This window comes from Silurus meridionalis, chromosome 29 (assembly GCF_014805685.1).
Source record: "Silurus meridionalis isolate SWU-2019-XX chromosome 29, ASM1480568v1, whole genome shotgun sequence".
Taxonomy (NCBI): domain Eukaryota; kingdom Metazoa; phylum Chordata; class Actinopteri; order Siluriformes; family Siluridae; genus Silurus; species Silurus meridionalis.
The window spans coordinates 3,452,937-3,473,690 of NC_060912.1; the positions used below are offsets into that span (position 1 = coordinate 3,452,937).

The 20,754-nt window shown below is 40.7% G+C and overlaps 1 protein-coding gene across 1 annotated transcript; it reads left to right on the forward strand.

Annotated features, from left to right (window-relative positions):
• The first annotated feature begins 5,460 nt into the window (after positions 1 to 5,460).
• Positions 5,461 to 20,236, forward strand: txlna (taxilin alpha). Its single transcript, XM_046844304.1, is given in 12 exon segments — positions 5,461 to 5,615; positions 8,218 to 8,390; positions 8,541 to 8,780; positions 9,156 to 9,247; positions 15,632 to 15,802; positions 16,052 to 16,068; positions 16,070 to 16,244; positions 16,350 to 16,469; positions 16,979 to 17,053; positions 17,185 to 17,277; positions 18,041 to 18,136; positions 18,582 to 20,236. Coding segments are annotated over 11 exon segments (1,566 nt in total). The 5' UTR covers positions 5,461 to 5,615; positions 8,218 to 8,224; the 3' UTR covers positions 18,903 to 20,236.
• Positions 20,237 to 20,754: the final 518 nt, after the last annotated feature.

The following is a 20,754-nucleotide window of genomic DNA, read 5'->3' on the forward strand; positions in this document are numbered from 1 at the left end:
TCCCCAAAAAGTCTGAGGCACACAGGATGTCTTTAAAACTTTCATTTCCCTTTACTTGATCTAGGAGACTCAAACCTGCACACAATGCACAAAGCCAGTTCCATGAAGATATCATTTACAAGGCTTGGAAGATCGTGAGTGGCCGCTATAGAAACCATGTTGAACACCATAGGGGATAAATTGGAACGTTGACTGCACCCCAGGCCTCATCACCTCACCTACACCAGTATCAATGCCCTGAAGCATTGCAATCTATTAGAACTGACCACCCTACAATTGTTTAATTAAAATGATCATCAAAGGATTTTAGTATGTTTTCTTTTTTTGGTTCCTGGACACTCAGGAATCTTTGGTAATGAGCAACAGAACAAATAAAATGCTTTATACCGTTCACAGAACTGAGACTATGCATACGCAAATGAACGACAATTAGAATGGGATCGTGATCAGTTAAGCAGCAAATTACATTAAATAAATGTTGTTTTAGGTGAAAAACATACTCCGCGGGGGGTGGGGTTTGGTGGTGGGTTCCACGGGGTCTCAAAAAGTCGAAAAGGTCTCAAATTTAAAAATCTCAATTTTAGACCATAAAAAGTTATAAATTCGATGTTCTAGGGCTTAAATCGTTTTTAACGGGTCTTAATTTTCCGAAGTTCATGTAACGTCAACTCTGATGCTCGTCGAAAACATTAACTTCAGAATGTTTTTGTTTGTTAGGTTCCGTAGTGTTTTAGCTCGTTTTATCGCTGGTCCAAATATAATTCACTGTATCGCGACTACAAATGAGACCAACATGCAACAGCCAATCAGCTTTGTGTTGTTGGGGGGAATCTCTCTTGGATTGTAGACGCAAAATGGATTTTATTTTTTGTCGATGGGGAAATGCAGGTTTGGTGATACTCAAAAAATGAATTTAGGGCTTTGGTTAAGTTGGTTGCTAAAAAATGTATTTGTGTGTGTTTGTGATGTCATGATACAAGTCTTAAGATCATTAAGAATGAAATTTAAGTCTTAAATTTGACTTGGAAACCTGCAAAAAATCTGAATAAGCCAAGAAATAAATCAAGTTATTTACACACGATACCCGATAAGACGCATAATCAGGAGAAAATTCCCAAAAAAATTCATCCTGTCAGAATCCGATGTCTGTTAAACATATTTCGCTGGATTGTAATATTTCTACCTCTTTTGAGAAACTTGTTTTATTCTGTTGATTCTTTTGAAAAGGTTTAATCAAGTTGCGGTATTATAGAAAAAAAATGAATCTTAAACATCATATTTAGTTTTATATTTGTATAAGTAAACCTGGGTTTTGCCATGAACGTAGCCATAGAAGCTAGCATGGCGTTAAGAAAAAAGAAAAAAGAAAAAAACACCACCACCACCCTTGTGGCTGGATGAGCACAAGTTTCCACAGAATCTGGTGGAACTTCTTCCCAAAAGACGACGACTGGAGGTTTTTATAACAGCAAATGGGGACTCTGTGTGCAATTGGATGTTCAAAAATCCCATAATCGTATTGTCAGGTGGCCTCAAAATGTGTCTATATTTTGCCTGTACTATAGAATATGACAGTTTAGAGCTGATTGAGTCCTTAACTTCCTTTAATAATAATATCAATAATATCAATGTTTTTAAATCGCAGTTGAAAACTCATATATTCATACAAGCTTTTAACACACAGCCTGATTCAACTGCTATTTTACATATATATTGTGTTCTTATATTTTTTATATTTTTATATTTCTTATATTTTTATTGTCTATTTGTTGTTTTTATTTTTACTGGAAAGTGCCTTGTGCTCCTTTTGGTTGCTGTAAGTCGCTCTATAAATAAAACTTGATTTGATTTTGATTATCAAGTCAGCACTAACTCCCAAACATCTCCCAAAATGATCTATTTCTGCATACATGTGACCTAAAACTGATTTTCTAAGACTAAGATTACATTTACAGAGAAAATCTATATATGATTTAATATTCTTTTTTATGTGTGGCAAAAAGATGTGAACCATTTGCATCTCATATACAATAAATACAACTAATAATATCAGTGGGTAAGTTCAGTGGGTAAGATAGTGGAAGGTGGTGAGTTCAAATCCCAGCACCACCAAGCTGCCAAATGCTGGGCCTTTGAGCAGGTCACTCAACCTTCATCTGCTCAATATAAGAACTGTAAAGGGAAGGGGTAAGGTGGTTAAGATGATGGACTTCTGATCAGAAGGTCGCAAGTTCAAATCTTCCTGCCACTAAGCTGCCGCTGTTATGAATGAGTTAAATGTAGGTGGGTAAGGGTGTCTGCCAAATGCTGTAAACATTATTCTGAAGCAGGAACTCGGACTGTTGATTGGAATTTTTTGAGTTAAAATCGCAGCACCACCAAACTGCCACTGCTGATCCCTTGAGCAACTCAATGCAAGTTTATTTCAGAGCACGTCTAACAATGGACATTTTTCCAAAGCAGCTTTGAAGAGATAAAGGGGTTATGACGTTTATGCCTAGATGTTTGTTCCTTATAAGTTTGTCGTTATAAGGAAAAACTCTGAGATGGCATGAGGAAGTTGAGAGGAATATATATATATATATTATATTAATTACAGTCCAAAATAATCCTCATTTTTGAGTTGCTCAGAAACTTCATGGATCTTTAGGCTGTTCATGTGGAACCATCCTCAGTTAAAGAGAACTTCATCCAGAGGTGGTGTGTTGGGATAATAAATGACTTACTCGACACCAATATCCAAAGTATTAATACTTCAGGGTCCATCCACCCATGACTATATCTTGTAGCTATATGATCGCAGAATCTCCTCAGCCATGCCTGGAAATCTAGTGGAAATCCTGTTCAGAAGACTGGAGCTTGTTATAACCAAATGGGGGAGCTGGTAGTTTAGTGGTTAAGACATTGGCCTTTGAGTTAGAAGGTTGTGAGTTCAAACCCCAGCTAAATGGAATACATCTGGAATGGGACTATGACTAAGCACTAGGATGTTCTCATTCTTTAACCCATGAAGTGTACATATTTGACATTTTTGCAATTATATATTGTAGAAATCAACATTTCTTAATACTATAATTATGACGCTACAGCTATATTTAAAAAAACATCAATATTGCCACATCTTCTCCACCCACATGAGCAGGAACATCGATATTAAGCCCATAAAATGATCCCGGGTTTTTCGGGCATTTTTATGTGCGTTACGGTTTTCCTGGGGATCTGAAATGAAGGCAAAGTGTGTGTTTTTGTGCAAAATCTACCAAAAAGAAAACGCAAACACAATAATGGCTCTAGAATAAGCTTGGCGAGTGTTTGGAATAAAAAAAAAACAGAATTCCACACAAATATATTTGAGCTTGTGCAGTTTGCTACAGATGCGGTTCGCGAGCTCTGACCGGTGCGCCTTCTGACCATCCGATCAAAGAATAGATAAAATGCTGACGTTATTGGACGCCTGCTAGATGGCCCTGGAGCTGCTGATCGGTGAACGCTACAACTTTCAAGCAACATGGGTTTTACCTGCAGGTGCCCACAGTGAGATTCTGAAGGTTTGAAAAAGGTACCAATTGACTCCGGGTGACGCATGATGTGACGGCTGAAATCTGATTGGATAACGTAAACTTACATTTAGAAAGTGTAAACACCTGAGAGAAAAGCTATGAAATGAAAAGAAACGACTAATGGCCATAATTTAGTACATATTCATGGACAAAAAAAGATTCTGACAGTGTTTATGCCCTGCTGGCCCTGACGGTCCAGAAAATATAGTGGAAATCGTGCCCAGAAGACAGAGGGCGGGGGGTTGTTATAACCGGAACAAGGAATACATCTGGAATCTGACGATCACCAAGCACTGGGAGGTTCTCATTCTTTTGCCCATGTATAGAGGTAGCAAAATTACATTTAAAATGGCAACGCAGTATCTAAAATGGATATGTATATCTGTATTTACATTTTCTATTACCATAAGTGCAAAGTTTGATGTGAAAGGAAAACGAAAATGTATTTATATATAGTTTACTACGTTTCCAACAGTGGGTTAAATGTGTTATTTACATACTAATTTTTACGTAAACGTATTACCGAAATTGATTTGATATGTGTAACATGTCCATGCAGAAATAGTAGCAAAATGATCGTTGAAATGTTATGCAGTAAAGTTCGTTTTGTATTTCAAAAACAAATTTGAAGCCAAAATCACTCTCCTATGGTACATAGAAGGATTTTCTTGTACACGTTGTACAGCTTTTTCATCAGTTGGTTTTTGCGTCTTCATTTCCTGCTACATCAATGAATCTTTATCTTCGTTATTACAGAAGATAAAGCTGTAAAAATTTAAAACTTTGCTCCAAGAGTCATTTATGTCCACCTTCCCTCGTTGCAAAGTCCCTTCCACAGCTTTTCCGAGAAGCTGCCCAAGCTCTGGAGCGGCAAAATTGTACCGTTGTTTTGTTTAAAATGAGCATTTGTCATACAGACAAAAAGAAATGGGACAGTTTGCCATTGGCCGGCTTTTTGGAGAAGCTGTGAAATGAACTTCGCAGTGATGTCTTAAGTCTCAATGCATCAAAAAAGAGAGATTTAAATCACCATTTTGCTATAATGTCCCACAGCATTAAAATAAGAGTGGGAAGCAGGTTGAGAAGAAGGATCGGCTCTGAGCCCTTTTCTGTTTGCAGTGGTGATGGACAGGTTGACGGATGAGGTCAGACAGGAGTCTCCATGGATTATGATTTTTGTGGATGATATTGTGATTTGTGGTGAGAGTAGGGAGCAGGTCGAGAAGAGCCTGGTGAGGTGGAGGTACACGCTGGAGAGAAGGGGAACGAAAGTCAGCAGGAGTAAGACAGAGTACATGTTTGTGAATGAGAGGGAGGGCAGTGGAGGGGTGCAGTCACAGGGAGAAGAGGTGGAGAAGGTGGAGGAGTTCGGGTACCTGGGGTCAACAGTGGAAAGTAATGGAGAGTGTGTTAGAGAAGTGAAGAAAAGAGTGCAGGCAGGGTGGAGTGGGTGGAGAAGAGTGACAGCAGGAGTGAGTTGTGATAGAAGAGTATTTGTGAGAGTGAAAGGGAAAGTTTATAGGACTGTGGTGAGACCTGAGATGTTGTCTGGTTTAGAGAAAGTGGCATTGAGTAAAAGACAGGAGGTGGAGCTGGAGGTAGCAGAGCTGAAGATGTTGAGGTTTTTGTTGGGAGTGACGACGATGGACAGGATTAGAAATTATTTTATTAGAGCATTCATTAGATTCATTAATGCAAGATGTAAATTTAAATACAGAAAAAAAAATGTGCATGTCACATTTTAAATTAAATTTTGTCGCCTCTATGCTTCTATAATATGTTTTTTTATTAGTTCGTTTCTGCGTCTTTATTTCCTGCTACATAAATGAATCTTTATCTTCGTTATTACAGAATATAAAGCTGTAAAATTTTAAAACTTTGGCACGTCCTCGCTTTGGCGCTTCTTCTCCCTCCTCAGTGAAGCAGAGGTTTCGGCGGAAGCTGGGTTTTCCCGTCGTCCAATCAGGTCTCAGCTACTGCTTTCTGTTTCCGGTGACTGTTGGCAGAAGAAACAAGTCCATCTAGAAACATTCCTAGAAGCGCTTGAAGAATCCGGTAAGCTTTTAATACGCGTTGAACTCTGGGGAACGGGACAAGAAGGATATGAGGGTAAAATCCGGGAAATGTGACAGAAGTTTGGACACTGGTTTTGGGTTTTAGTCTGAAACTTAGCAAGCTAGGTAAGTTAGCTCGCTGGGCTTGTCAGGAAGCTAGCAGGCTAGTCATGGTATTAGCCAGATATTAGCATGGATATCTCCTGGTCTTGGTCCTGGTCTTTGTTTTGGTCTTGGTTCTCTCAGTTCTCCATTAGGTAGTTAGTTATCTGTGTGATCCCACCATTATAAACCCACGAGAAGCTTGACTCGATTATTGAGGCTGATTTTGTGAACTTGAAAAAGCCCCCAGCATTCTGAGGAACTTCTGTATATCTACAACATTGTTTCTATAAACCCTCACCTTCTCATTAGACTTTATCAGTTTTCCCCAAATCATGATAATGGAAAGTCCCCTCGTGACGCCATTGGAGTCATTTGCATATTCAGTGTGCTTATTTGCATATCGATGGGCGTTTATATAATTTCTGAGTATGTTTTAATCAAAGTTGGAAAATAATGTTTTTTTAGAAAGACTAGTTAGCTTTATGGTGCTTGGTCATGACACTGCAAATTATTGGACAGAAATAAAATGAAATTAGCTATTAATCTATTTGTAGAAATTGGAAGTGATCTGGAAATAGACATAAAGGAAACAGTTATGGATGCAACAACTCGTTTTTATGATTTGTTAATATCACCGGAAGATGTGAGGGTGGGACAAACAGTGGTAGATATGACCACCGATGGTGACGGTGGTCAGTGATTGGTTGTTGTGGAAAATAGAAAATCATTGATTTGTTGTTAGGAATAATGGCAAACAGTGATTGGTTGTCAGGAATAGTGGTCACTATTGATTTGTTGTTGGGAATAATTGTTATTAGTGTTCAGCTGTTTGAAGCGCATGAAGGATGTTTTGGAGACTGAGATGATTTAGACATGTGCAGAGGAGGGACATGGGGTATATCAGTAGGAGAATGCTGAGAATGGAGCTACCAGGCAGGAGGAAAAGAGGAAGTCCAAAGAGGAGGTTTATGGATGTGCTGAGGGAAGACATGCAGGTAGTTGGGGTGAAAGAGGCAGATGTAGAGGACAGAGCGGTATGGAGACGGATGATCTGCTGTGGAGACCCCTAATGGGAGAAGCCAAAGAAGAAGTGCTTGGCTGTTTGTAATAGTGGTCATTGATTGGTTGTTGGAATTAACAATGATTAGTATTTGGTTGTTGGGAATAATGATTAGTGAATGGGGGAAATTGTCAGCATTGATTTGTGGTTGGGAATTGTGATTGGTTTTTGGGAATAATGGTGATCAGTGATTGGTTGGTGGGAATAATGGTGATCAGTGATTGGTTGGTGGGAATAATGGTGATCAGTGATTGGTTGGTGGGAATAATGATTAGTTAATGGGAAGATTTGCCAGCAGTGAGTTGTTGTTGGGAATAATGGTGATCAGTGATTGGTTGGTGGGAATAATGGTGATCAGTGATTGGTTGGTGGGAATAATGGTGATCAGTGATTGGTTGGTGGGAATAATGGTGATCAGTGATTAGTTGGTGGGAATAATGGTGATCAGTGATTGGTTGGTGGGAATAATGGTGATCAGTGATTGGTTGGTGGGAATAATGATTAGTGAATGGGAAGAATTACCAGCAGTGAGTTGTTGTTGGGAATAATGGTGATTAGTGATTGGTTGTAGGGAATAATGGTGATCAGTCATTGGCCTTTAGGAACATTGATGGTCAGGGATCGAACATTAAGAATAAAGTTTTTCAGTGATTGTTGTGTATAACGGTGATCATTGAATAATAGTCATCAGTTATCGGTTGATGGGATTAATGGTGATTGGCTGTTGGGAATAATTTTGATCAGTGATTAGTTTTTGGGAATATTGATGATTAGTGATTGGTTTTGGGAACTAAGGTGACCAATTCTTGGTTATTATCAATAAGGCTGCTCAGTCACTGGTCTTTAGAAACATCATAGACAGTGATTATGAATTGGAAATCATGTTGAAAAGTGATTGGTTGTTGGGAATAATGGTGATCAGTTATTGGTTTTTGGGATTACACAAACTCAGCTCAGTCAGGCTTTTTACACTGGTGGTAATCTGATTAAACCTGCTGTGTCAGTGTGTATATTGAGTCACAGTGATCTAAACTGGACAGCTGTATCGAGTGCAGGACATCAGTAGATTTGTCGACACCAGATTCAAAAGACAAATTCACTAAGATAACATTTCTGCTGCAGTCATACACTTAAAAATTTTATGTTGGATTTAAACGCCATCTGCTGCACACGGCACAGTGACGAACTGTAATGAATAGGCATCTGCTTATGAGGATGGGGTTCCTCTCAAGGTTTTTTCCTCATACCATCTCAGGGAGATTTTCCTTACCACAGTCACCACTGCTTCACTCATTAGGGGCAAACTGACAACTTGCTTTGGGACGATGTCCATTGTTAAAAGCGCAATAAACATAAAATGTAATTGATATTGAATTGAAAACTTAGTGTAACGGAGTCTGTGTGCGTACATGTGCTAAAATTGACCGTGTGTTCGCAGTTGAATAATGAAGAGGCAGGACACTGAGGATCAGGTAGAGGACAACAGCGGAGAGTCCAGTGCAGAGGGCACGTCAGAGACTCCGGCTACTCCAGAAGGCACTGAGAGCCCAAAGGAACAGAACACGCTGACCGATAGCTCTCCAGCTGTTAATTCTGAATCGGACGAAGCCTGTAAGAATCATTTCGATGTGTCGTAAAGTGTAGTAATATGAGTTCAATTTGTACCACATTTTAATTACAGCCACACATTCCATGTTAAACCGATTAACTCCATGTTTGATTAGCATGGCGTGCATATAACTTATTTGTCTGTGGCTAAAGCTGGATCTAAGTCTACCTCCTGCGATGTGGCCGAGGAGCTTAGCAGACAGCTGGAGGACATCCTCAACACGTACTGTCAGGCGGATGGCAGCGAAGACCCGGCTGTACCTAACGGCCAACCTGACGGCGCCGAGGTCAACGGGCTGGCTGACAGCAAGTCCGAGCGTGCCAGTCTGAGCAGCGGCAGCACGGACAAGGACAAAAAGAAGCAGCAGGAGAAAAAGAAGGTTAAAGGCCTGGGTAAGCGGATTTTTTGGGTCAAATGGAAACTGTACTTTTTATTTGAATCGTCTTTTGTCCGAGGTACTTGGACAGTTGAGGATTGGAATGAAACCGGGTGTTTTTTTGTTTTTTTGGAGTCTCAAAAAATGACCTTTTTTCTGGTCTCATCCACATTAAGGGTCAGTGTGTAGTGTTAGACTATGATTTTTATTTTTTTTAAACACCACAGTTGTAAAAACTGCTTATTTGAGTGTCATATAGTAGTGTAATAACCTGATATAAACCGATTAAAACAACATTGGCTCTTGACTATTACCAGCATGTCTGATTTAGACTCCTGTATGTTTAGTTTGGATGGTTCCTGCAGTGCTTTCTCGTCTCTCCACTCTGTAGGTAAGGAAATAACGCTGCTGATGCAGACGCTGAACACGCTGAGCACCCCTGAAGAAAAACTCGCTGGTCTGTGCAAGAAATACGCCGAGCTGGTGAGTTTTTCATTCGTCATCAACGCATAGTGATTAGGGTTGCAAAATCCTGGTAATTATGATGACCTGAAAGTTTCCATGGCAATTAACCTAAATTAATGGGAGCAAGCTGGGAATTTAAACTTGAAATTGCAGGGCAACATGTTAGAGAACTTGAATGTTTTAAAAATAATAATAATAATGGAGGATATTGTCTATAAAAACCACCAGATTTTATGCAATTTCAGTTCTCTACCCTGCAAATTCATCAATCACATCCATACAGCACGCTTACTGCAGGGTTACTGAGGCCACGCCCCCAACACCCACCACTGTGCGTTCCACCATAACATAACACAGATCATTTCTTCAATCAAAACAAAATGTGCTTCTTGCCAATAATTTATGTAAATTACATAAATATTATCTACATTTATGTTTAAAACCTCCTCGTGCTGTGGGGAAGCTGTTGTGCATCAAAATAATGTTAACAATGATATTTTTAAAAATTCTGTGTTAGTTTACATGCATGTGCATGCACCTTTTCACTCTGTTGCACTGCTTTTGTAGTAAATGTTATGTTAGAGTTTACATGAAAAGAAATCTGTTGTTAACAATCAGATTTCTACAAGGGGTCATCGAGCAGGCGTACAATAACAACAGCATTTTTACGCCGGCTGGAAAATTTACTAGCTGTTTTTTTTTTTTTTCCCATTCCTCACTGGCTGATGGGGGAAAATAAATTGATTTGGTCGCAGATACATTTACAAGGACAATTTTCAAGATGGATATTTCAAGAAAAGACAGTCATCGTGAGGAAAGGTCGGCCCGAACATTTCAAAACGGCTTTTTGCGTTTTCTTTTCTGTAGAATTTGCACAAAAACCTACAATTTGCCATAATTTCAAATCTCCAAGAAGATCGCAATGTGCAGGGGAAAAAACAAACAAACCCGGGGTCATTTCATGATCATCTTTTTTAATTAGAGGTGGAGAAGGTGGAGGAGTTCAGGTACCTGGGGTCAACAGTGCAAAGTAATGGAGAGTGTTTTAGAGAAGTGAAGAAAAGAGTGCAGGCAGGGTGGAGTGGTTGAAGAAGAGTGACAGCAGGAGTGATTTGTGATAGAAGAGTATCTGTGAGAGTGAAAGGGAAAGTTTATAGGACTGTGGTGAGACCTGAGATGTTGTTTGGTTTAGAGACAGTGGCATTGAGTAAAAGACAGGAGGTGGAGCTGGAGGTAGCAGAGCTGAAGATGTTGAGATTTTCATTGGGAGTGACGATGAACAGGATTAGAAATGAGTTTAGTAGAGGGACAGCGCATGTAGGACGTTTTGGAGAAATGAGGGACACTAGATGGATGTGGTTTGGACATGTGCAGAGGATGGACATGGGGTATATCAGTAGGAGAATGCTGAGGATGGAGCCACCAGGAAGGAGGAGGTTTATGGATGTAGTGAGGAAAGACATGCAGTTGGTTAATTAGAAAGAGGCAGATGTAGAGGACAGGGGGTATGGAGACTGATGATCCATTGTAGAATAATAATCTTCACCCTTTTGAGTCTTTGTATACATGGAAATAACAGCATTCGTGTGCCGTTAAGATATGATGCACACAATCGCGCTGTATGTTCTGGATAATTGCAGGATGTTGTTCCTGGGTCTGGTTGAAACCCCCCTTTGGCAGCCCTGCTATCTGAGCTGATTGATTTTATTCAGCCGACGCCGATCAGCCACGCAGAAAACAATAGCAGGAAGCATGCCGGAGACTTGCCATGGCTCTCGTGTTTGTTGTGGCTGTTAGACATGGTAAATTTGGATATGGCCATGTATTTAAAACATGCACTTATTTCAACAATTAATAATGTTTTAGCCTTTACGAATGACCCGTGGTCATGTTAATGAAACCAGTATGAGATGCTTTTTGACATTAACATTTTGGAATTATCCATCAATAGACGGATTGCACTTGTTCTGCATCGACAGTCAGATATCCTGTGGCATTGGTATTAGGCGGCCCAATATGCACCTGGAAAATATTAGCCACACGTCACACCACCTGCCTGATTAGATGAGATTAGGTTCAAGTAAGGTTACTTTTGCAAAAACACAAAAGCCACACATTGAGTTTAAGCGAATCTTTAGTTTACTTCCGTAACCCCGGTTCGCTCATAACAGGAGTCTGACATCTCGCTATAGGAATTGCCTTGGGAGGGACCAATCCTGAAAGCACCAGTTACACCACGTCTGTCGGGCTGACGGTCCCTACCTCGTTCTCTGCATATCTCTTCTCTGTGCTACTGCAATGAGGGAAGTGTGGTCAGATACCTCAGTCCTGTTATCAGAGAACCTAAAGTTCTCTTTCAAACATTTGTTCGGTATCTCACTAGGCAACTCCCGTATTGCAGATATGCTGTCCGAAGCAGGGCAGTGATGTGTGATGATAATAACACAGGCTCTCCACTATTTAAAGAATAGAACTTATGAAGACGTGAACACACTAAGGAAGGAATAAGCTAACAAGGCTCCGTAACATCCCCCATTTAAAGACTGACAAAGTGTCTGGCAAAGCAAATGTCTTGAATTCAAATGCTCTTGAGCAACGCCCAAAAGGTGGCCAACCCTCGGGTAGTACAGTATCTCACAAAAGTGAGTACCCCCCTCACATTTCTCCACTGTTTGTGGGTTTTCTTGTGAGCAGCTTCAGAAGAGGTTTCCTTTTGGGGCGACGGCCTGCAAACTGACTTGTTGCAGCGTAACTGCTCTAATACAAGATGTACACATTTGTATGGTCCTGTCAAGCAATATCATGAATGATGAATAGGACGTGACTTTGCATGGTTAAATGACGTATAGCTGTTATCACATAGGGTGTACTCACTTTTGTCTCCCCTATCCACATACAGCCATTATCTAATAATTGCTGTATGTTGAGTTCTTTTTAGAGGACAGTACATTTATACTACTATACAAACTGCACATTGACTACTCTAAAACATGTCCAAGATTTATTTTTATTATATTGTCCCTGAGAAGATTAGGCTAAAATGTGAGGGGTGTACTCACTTTTGTAAGTTACTGTATGTTCAGAAACTCCCCAAATAGCATGGAAAAGACCCATGCTATTATAACCCAATTTAATAGCTTCCACTAACCAGTTGGACAGACGCTGATGGAAAACAGGTTTACCCTTGTGAGAATCAGCCCATGAAACGAATAGCAGATTCATTCTTCTCGATCTCCTCATCCCACCAAATGGTGAAAAAGAACTTTTTGCCTTTGCGTGCACCACAGTTCAAACACATTCCATTTCCTATCATATGCAGAGCGCGTCGAAGGCGTCTCACATTTTAAATGGTTTCTATCACCCTCAGAGGCAAACCGGTAAATCTTAAATTCAACATCTTACGGGCCCAGAGAGCCACTTTGTCCAGTGCCCGGTGAAAAAGCATTCTCTTACTCTTTTTAAAGTTGGTATGATCAGACTTGGTTGAGGAAATGTGTAAAGCAGTACATTTGGCCACAGGTGAGCCAAAGCATCGACTCCCGTAGGGGCACTGTCTCCTTCCAGAGAAAAGAATAGAGGACAATGAGTATTTTAGTGCGAGATGAAGAGATTTACGGCGACTCGGCCAAACCTCTCCCAGAATTGGTCCACTACCTGAGGGTGGAGAGTCCGCTCCATGTACAGAGGATTCCCTCTTGACAGGAGATCCATCCCTGCATTTATTATTCCCGAAACATAAATTGCCCGTAATTAATTAAATTGCTTCATGTACCACACTATGAGTTCTCATGTTAGACTGTGAAGCTGAGGAGAACGTGTCAAGCTTGGAAGCTGTTCTCCTACACATTTCAGTGAGGTACAGCTCCCCTAGCATTGGGAAAAGGGGCTCATCCATAGCACTGTGCCAGAACAAAGATTTGGAGGGAGGATAGCATCCTCTTCGTCGTCTTCCAAATTATCCTCCGAAAGACGAGCAAACTCATCATCTTCCTTCTCCTTTTTTTTGTCCCCTGCCAAAGGGTCTGATTTAAAGAGGGGAGGACATTCAGGGGAGCCTTCGTCCATCATCTCTTCCCAGCTGCACCAGACCTCGTTTATTCGCCACAGCTCGCACTCAGCGCTCCCTGTGCGTGTCTAATTCTCAAACATTCTATGCACATGGAGTAAGTCTTTAGATGAAATCATAGACCCTCATGCACATCCACTTCCACTGGTTGGACTCGCAGTTGCCATAAGAGATGCGAACACCGGGAGATTAACAAGATCACCACAATGTGCCTCTCTATATCGGGTCTTATAGAAATTTTATTTTATTGTTTATCCCAATTAACTAACGTGGGGGAATAATTGAGGGAAAGGAGCTTTAACTGCTCGAGAAAAATAATGACAGCAATTGAAAACAAGCATTTGAATGTAGTAAAGCCGCAGTAAACCATGTTTGAAAACATAAGTTAACTGTTGTAGTAGAGAAATGCTATACAAAAAGAATGTAATGGACAAACGCAGCAAGCTAACAGGCTTGATTGAAAAGATTAGCTGCTTTTAGAGTTAGTTTGTTTGCACTGTTTTAATTGAATCCATCACTGTGATCATGTCGTGAGCGAGGTGATCGCACAACCTGATGGTCACGACAGAACAGATAAAGTGCGACTGTCCCGATGTTAGCAAACCAACAGTTTACACGATAGCACTTAACTGAACTATACCATTTTAACATGATGAGGATTATACAGTTTTTGCTTACCGGGCTGATGTTATGCCGTGAACCTAGGTGTGTTTTCTTTTCATGCGCTCATGCTTCACTGTGGTACTTCCATCCCACACAAGCTCAGCTTTGCAGAACTTACAGGTTACAGTCTTCTTTGTTGCGTTTAATTGAAAATGCTTCCATCTCTTTAATGACTTGGGACGCACACTTTTTCCTGCTGTCGGTTGACCTGTATTTTGCAAGCAGCCGTGTTATCTTGCCGTCACGCTAACCTGTAACATGAGCAGCCCAACTAATTGACAACGGCATTCGTTGACAACGAATTTTATTATTGATTATTATCGATTCAAGTTTGTGACTGTGCAGAGTACTAGTACAAATGGCAAATCTAACCAGACATGCTAATAGGACTATCTATCGATAACGTATACATGTAGTCTATATACACAGAGACGTGTTAGTCGAGGGACTATAATACTGTAATTCCTAAATAATTTTTAAATATTACTGTACATAATTTTGCAAAGGTGAGCAATTTACACTACCGTAGTTTTTAATCTGTACAGTATATATGCATGTGCCGGCATGTGGACGAGGTCCGATTTAATAATCACTTGAACACCGAGACATCTGAACTCCGTCGACCGGTGGCATCTCGAAAGATGGGAGATGTGTACATCCTGGCAGTGTTCCAACGAATCGTATGGAAAATGAAATGCCGTGCGAAAATGACAATTACTTCACATTTTTTTAGTATTCCCATCGTAGGATCGAAAAATCCTGTCGAACCATCGTAACTTGGGGACCGCCTGTACATGCAGACAATATTGTGTAGGTTTGAGCTAGCTTGTTGCAAATGAAGGGGTACATTGTGCAGAGAAATGAAGTGAAAGGCCACTTTTTTTTTACATTGAACAGCCGTAACATTATGACCAGTGGTCGGCAGTAACGCAGTTACTTTTGACATTAACTAATACTGTAACGCGTTACTTTTAAATAAAGTAACTCCGACGCATAGTAACTAAAAAGTTACTTTTAACAGTAACGCATTACTTTTTGGTGAAAGTAATTAACAAAGTAACAAAGTTACTTTTTGAATGAAGTAATGAGTAACTGTAACTAGTTACTATTTTTAGTAACTAGCCCAACAATGATTATGACATATGAGTGGTGAAGTGAATAAAACTGATTATCTCCTTCATCATGGTACCTGTTAGTGTTAGTATTGGGCAGAAAGTGAACATTTTGTCCTTAAAATTGATGTGTTAGAAAGCAGGAAAAATGGGGTACGGATAGGGATTCGAGCAAGTTTGACAAATTGTGGTGTGTAGACAACTGGGTAAGAGCATGTCCAAAGCTGCAGCTCTTGCAGTGGTCAGTATCCATCAAAAGTGCTCCAAGGGAGGAACAGTGAACCGCTGACAGGGTCTCATTGACGCACGTGGGTGAGCGAAGGCTGGTCCGTTTGGTCCGATCCAACAGACGAGTTCCTGTAGCTCAAACTGCTGAAGTAGTTCATGCTGTTAATGATCGATGGGTCACGACTGTTTTGGCAGCAAAAGGGGGACTAACACAAAATTTGGCATGTGGTCATAATGTTTTGCCTGATTAACTGCTCTGAGAATAATTGCTGTGAAGAATTATTGGATTAATACAAAAAAAAAAATCTTAAAACATTTCATTGTCTTGTTTAGCTTGAAGAGCACCGCAACTCTCAGAAGCAGATGCGAGCTCTGCAGAAGAAGCAGGCCCAGCTGATCCAGGAGAAGGACCACCTGAGGAATGAGCACAGCAAGGCCATCCTGGCCCGGAGCAAGTTAGAGAGCCTGTGTCGTGAACTGCAGAGACACAACCGCACACTCAAGGTATACACTCGCAACATGAATTCTGAACCCCCTCTTTAAAATTTACACAGAAATCAGTAAAACGTCCCGGATTTATTTGGATAGTAAACATTTACAGGCTTTAGTGCTAAAGAATTTTTCAATAACAGCATTTTAACCAAAGATTTTATATAATATTGGAGTCTCGACACTGGAAGGAATCTTATTCCTTCTCCTCCTTGTTTCTGATATGCCATGGTCTGAACCTGTTTCGTCCGCTTGTCCCGGCAGGAAGACGGCGTGCAGCGCCCGGCAGGAGGAGGAGAAGAGGAAGGAGGTGACCTCGCACTTTCAATTAACGCTGAACGAGATCCAGGCGCAGATGGAGCAGCACAACGAGCGCAATGCCAACCTGCGGAAGGAGAACATGGAGCTGGCGGAGAAGCTCAAGAAGCTCATAGAGCAGTACGAGCTACGGGAGGAAGTGAGTACCGAATACAGACCCTCACAAACCGAATTACAGAAAATTGGATTGTCACTGGTCGCTACATTGATCACATCGTATGGCCACGCCCCTTTTTTTTTACAGCACATCGATAAAGTTTTCAAGCACAAAGATCTGCAGCAGCAGCTGGTCGACGCGAAGCTCCACCAGGCCCAGGCACTGCTCAAAGACTCGGAGGATCGCCACCAGAAGGAGAAAGAGTTTGTGAGTTTCCAGAGAATCTTTTATTTATGAACATACAATGTCTGGGGAAAAAGTATTGGGACAGTAGAGGCACACTCCAAAATATAGAGGAACATCTTCCCAGAAGGTTTGATGTTAATATAAAGGTGGTATCAAACAGTTTCGAGACTAGCTCTGTTTGCTTAAAGTACTTTATTTATCTATGTTTACACAAACTAGCCCCCTCGCACAGCAATACAGTGCACCCAGCTTTCCTGCCACTCCTATTAGGGTCGGTGCTCCCTATGACTGTGCATGCAGCCTTGTACTGCTAGCTGTTGGCGTCAAAACAAATACAAAAACTAGTCACGCACCTTTTTGATACCTCCTCGTTAAGAGCAAATGGGGACTAAATGAGAAATGGGATGTCCAAAATAATAAATACAAATCTTCTGGTCGTGTTTCCACAAACGTTTGTCCGGACAATTCAGTATGTGATGAAATGGAACTCATAAAAATGACATTGTTCTCGATTCTCCGGTTGTACGCAGCTGCTGAAGGAAGCCGTAGAGTCGCAGAGGATGTATGAACTTATGAAACAACAAGAAGGTCATCTGAAACAGCAGGTAAGGACCAGGTTCATAACATTAGCAATAAATAATTAACATAAGTAACATAACAATTTACACTGTTTTGTGGTTATGAAGAGTTTTACAGCTGAATAATCGCACGTCTTTGTTCGGTCTGCTTATTCCAGTTGTCGCTGTACACGGAGAAGTTTGAAGAATTTCAGAATACTCTGTCGAAAAGCAACGAGGTGTTCACGACCTTCAAGCAAGAGATGGAGAAGGTGTGTTATCTCTTTATTACTGATAAACACTTTCATTTCCTCTTTGTGTCCACTAGGGGTGTCCCGGACTGAGGATTTATATAGTTCAATCAGAACTGTCAAGTCTTGCCTGCAGTCGACTGATAGACGAATCGTGTCTAGAGGGATTTTTATTTACTTTCACACACAGAACACGTTTCTAATAAAGCAACCTGAACTTCCTCTCACGCGATTGATGAAACCGACTTTTTAAAGTCGTAATCTAAACATTTGTAAGACGATGTACTAAAAAAAAAAAAAAAAAAAAAAACCAAAGCTATAAAACAAATTGCCTTAAAACATAAGGAATAAACAGTGGGTGGACGAAGTATACAAACCATGTGCTTGAGTTAGAGTAGAGATAGAATATGTAAAATATGTTTACACTTTCACTTGTATAAAAGTATCCAAAGTACTATGATTTATTATGGCTGTAATGTTCTTATCAATTTTGTCCCGAGACTCTTTACTTAATCAACTCAGTTTATGTAAAAGACTTGAATGTTACTCTCAGGATACAGATCTATTAATAGAATGAATAGCACCCACGTATAACCAAAGATGGCATGATCTTCGTTTCATAACGCCCCTTCGAAGACTTCTGATTCGGTAGTCGAATCAGGCTCCTTCTATCGAAGCATCGAATCTTTGACTATTCAGGGTCACCCCAGTGTCCACTAAACCCTAATCCTTGCCTGTTGGGTTTGTTTTTAGTTTAAATAAATAAATGTATGTTGTCTTGCAGATGACTAAGAAGATTAAGAAGTTGGAGAAGGAGACAACCATGTACAGATCACGATGGGAGAGCAGTAATAAAGCCCTGCTCGAGATGGCTGAGGAGGTGTTGCATTTACTACACGTTATACATTACATGCACCAAACAGGCATAACATTATGACCACCTGCCTAATATTGGTTGGCTCGTCTGCTGGATTGGACCACACGGATCAGCTTTCGCTCACCACTGATACTGACCAATGCAGACTGGGAAAACAGAGCCTACAAGAGCTGCAGTTATGGAGATGCTCTGACCCAGACGTCTAGCAAGGGCAATTTGGCACTTTTTAAACTCGCACATATCCTTACGCTCGCCCATTTTTCCTGCTTTCGACACGTCAAATTTGAGGGCAAAATGTTCACATGCTACCTAATATATCATATTTACTAACCAGTGGCATGATGAAGAGATAATCAGTGGTCACCGGTCATAATGTTATGTCAGCACTTTTGTCTTTTTTTTATACATTTGAAACGTACATATTTAAATTAGAATTTTCTACTTGCAGAAAACCCTTCGTGACAAGGAACTGGAGAGTTTGCAGGTGAAAGTGCAGAGGTTGGAGAAGCTGTGCCGTGCGCTGCAGATCGAACGCAACGAGCTGAGCAAGAAGGTCCAGGACCTCAGTAGCCCAGGGGACGATCGAGGCTCAGAGACCGAGTCCAAACCGCCACAGTCAGCCACGGACTCGGCAGAGTGTTGTAGCCCCGCCCACACAAACGAGCCACAGCCAGAGACTTCGCCCCCCACCCAATCTCAGGCGTGTCACTGCGGTCCCGCCTCAGGGGCCAAGACACAAAAGGATTCAGCGTGTTCATCCCAGGACTGAGGTAACGCTCCGGTCCGCTGGGTTACGAACCACTCACAATCTCCCCAGCAGCTCTCCAACAGTCCCCGAGCTGACTCGGCATTTTTTGGGGGGGGGCTTTCCATTCTGTCAGGGAAGATTGTGCCTTTGAGATGCTGTGTTTTAAATGTATTTTTTTTAAACACCCCTCTGTTTTCTTTATTTCTTTATTTTTTGTTTCATCACCTACGCTAAGAAGCACTGAGCTGCACTGCTGCTTTGGACCGCTAACCCTGGAGCACTCGCATCCTCATCATTTACGTTTTAGCATCACGTCCTGAGCACTAAAAAATAAAGTAGGTATAAACCAGGTTTAAAGCATATCATATTATCATTTACTAAATGAACACCTTTTTAAATTATAGACCCTTTCTTTTTGAGGGTCTATACACCGGTTAGTATGTAGACCTCGAATCATGTCATCAATATTTCCGCAATCATCGAAGTCACCTGCTCTTTGAAATGTACACTCGGTGAATGTCCTTCAAGTTGCCAGGTTTTTCCGCTTCCCCCCAGAAATATATAATAATGATATACGCTTTAGATTTTGGTCTTTCAAAAGAGAATGAACTGTTTTACTTTTTATTTTCCTCACCATCCATTCCAGAGGGGACGAGGGACGAGCGAGGACCGAGGCGTCTCCTGCATCCCCCCCATTAAAAAAAAAAACAAACAAACAAAAACTAAATTCTCATTTCGTTTTTTTCCTCATTGCGGACCAGTACTTCGCTGCTCTTGCGCTGTATGTCTCTCTCTCAAAACGATTGTACACGGCAACATTTTCAGTTCGCGGCGCGACCAGGACAAAACGAGAGATTCAGAAAAAGGGTTCAACTCTATGCAATTCTAATGCCGTTCATCTTCGATCACGTGGAAACACACTAGCAAAGGAATGTAGGTTTATATATAATCTCAAGGCTTCGAGTCATGACTTGGTAGAATAACAGTGTGCGTTTGACATGATTGTATGTTTCGATCTTTTTTTTTTTTTTTTTTTTTTTTTAAATACCAGGGCATCATGAATTTTATTGTCTCATTAACCTGAACACTAAATCTCCATGAGGTCCTGCAGTTTATACATAAGGTCTTTGACATTCCTACATTTACTACACACAAATAAAACCGCATGCCACCTTCAATCGGCTACGGCTTGCTCATTAACGCTGGACACACCCACTGTTACTGAAGGTACCAAAGATTTTTTTTGCTGGGTTTCCCTGGGGTTGTTTTTTTTTGTTTGTTTTTTTTAAGTTTGTTAATTTTCACACTCTGTAAACATGAATTTAAGAAGAATAAAGATATTACACATTAATCCATTTGTAAGTCTGACTTCTTTACCACGTGTCACCTGGTCTTTTATGGTTTTTATGAGAGACACATGTTCCTTTTGTTTCTGAGTGATAAACTCATGTAACAGTATCAAGATTTTCATTGACCAAACGAAATATAGACTTTTATTTCATCCCAGAATCGTCCCTTAGCCTGAAGAACAGCTTTACACACACTCTGCATCCAGACATTGCGTTTCTCCAAACATCCAGCTGAAATATTTTGCCATTCTCTTTGTAGAACTTGCCAAAGATGTTCTTCACTAGTTGGAAATTTCTTTTTTGTAATCCAGTTCATCCCAGAGCAGGTCATTAGGATTTAGGTGGCGGTGACTGGGCAGGTCGTTCAGATAATACTCCAGACGACTGCTCTCTAAATAACACAGAGTTTGGACGTACACTTCATTGTCCTTTCGTACAGTTAAGTCGATTCCATATGGAATTGCAATAGTGTAATGTATGAAATGGTTGCCATGTTGGTTCCTTTCACTCAAAATAAGTCTTCA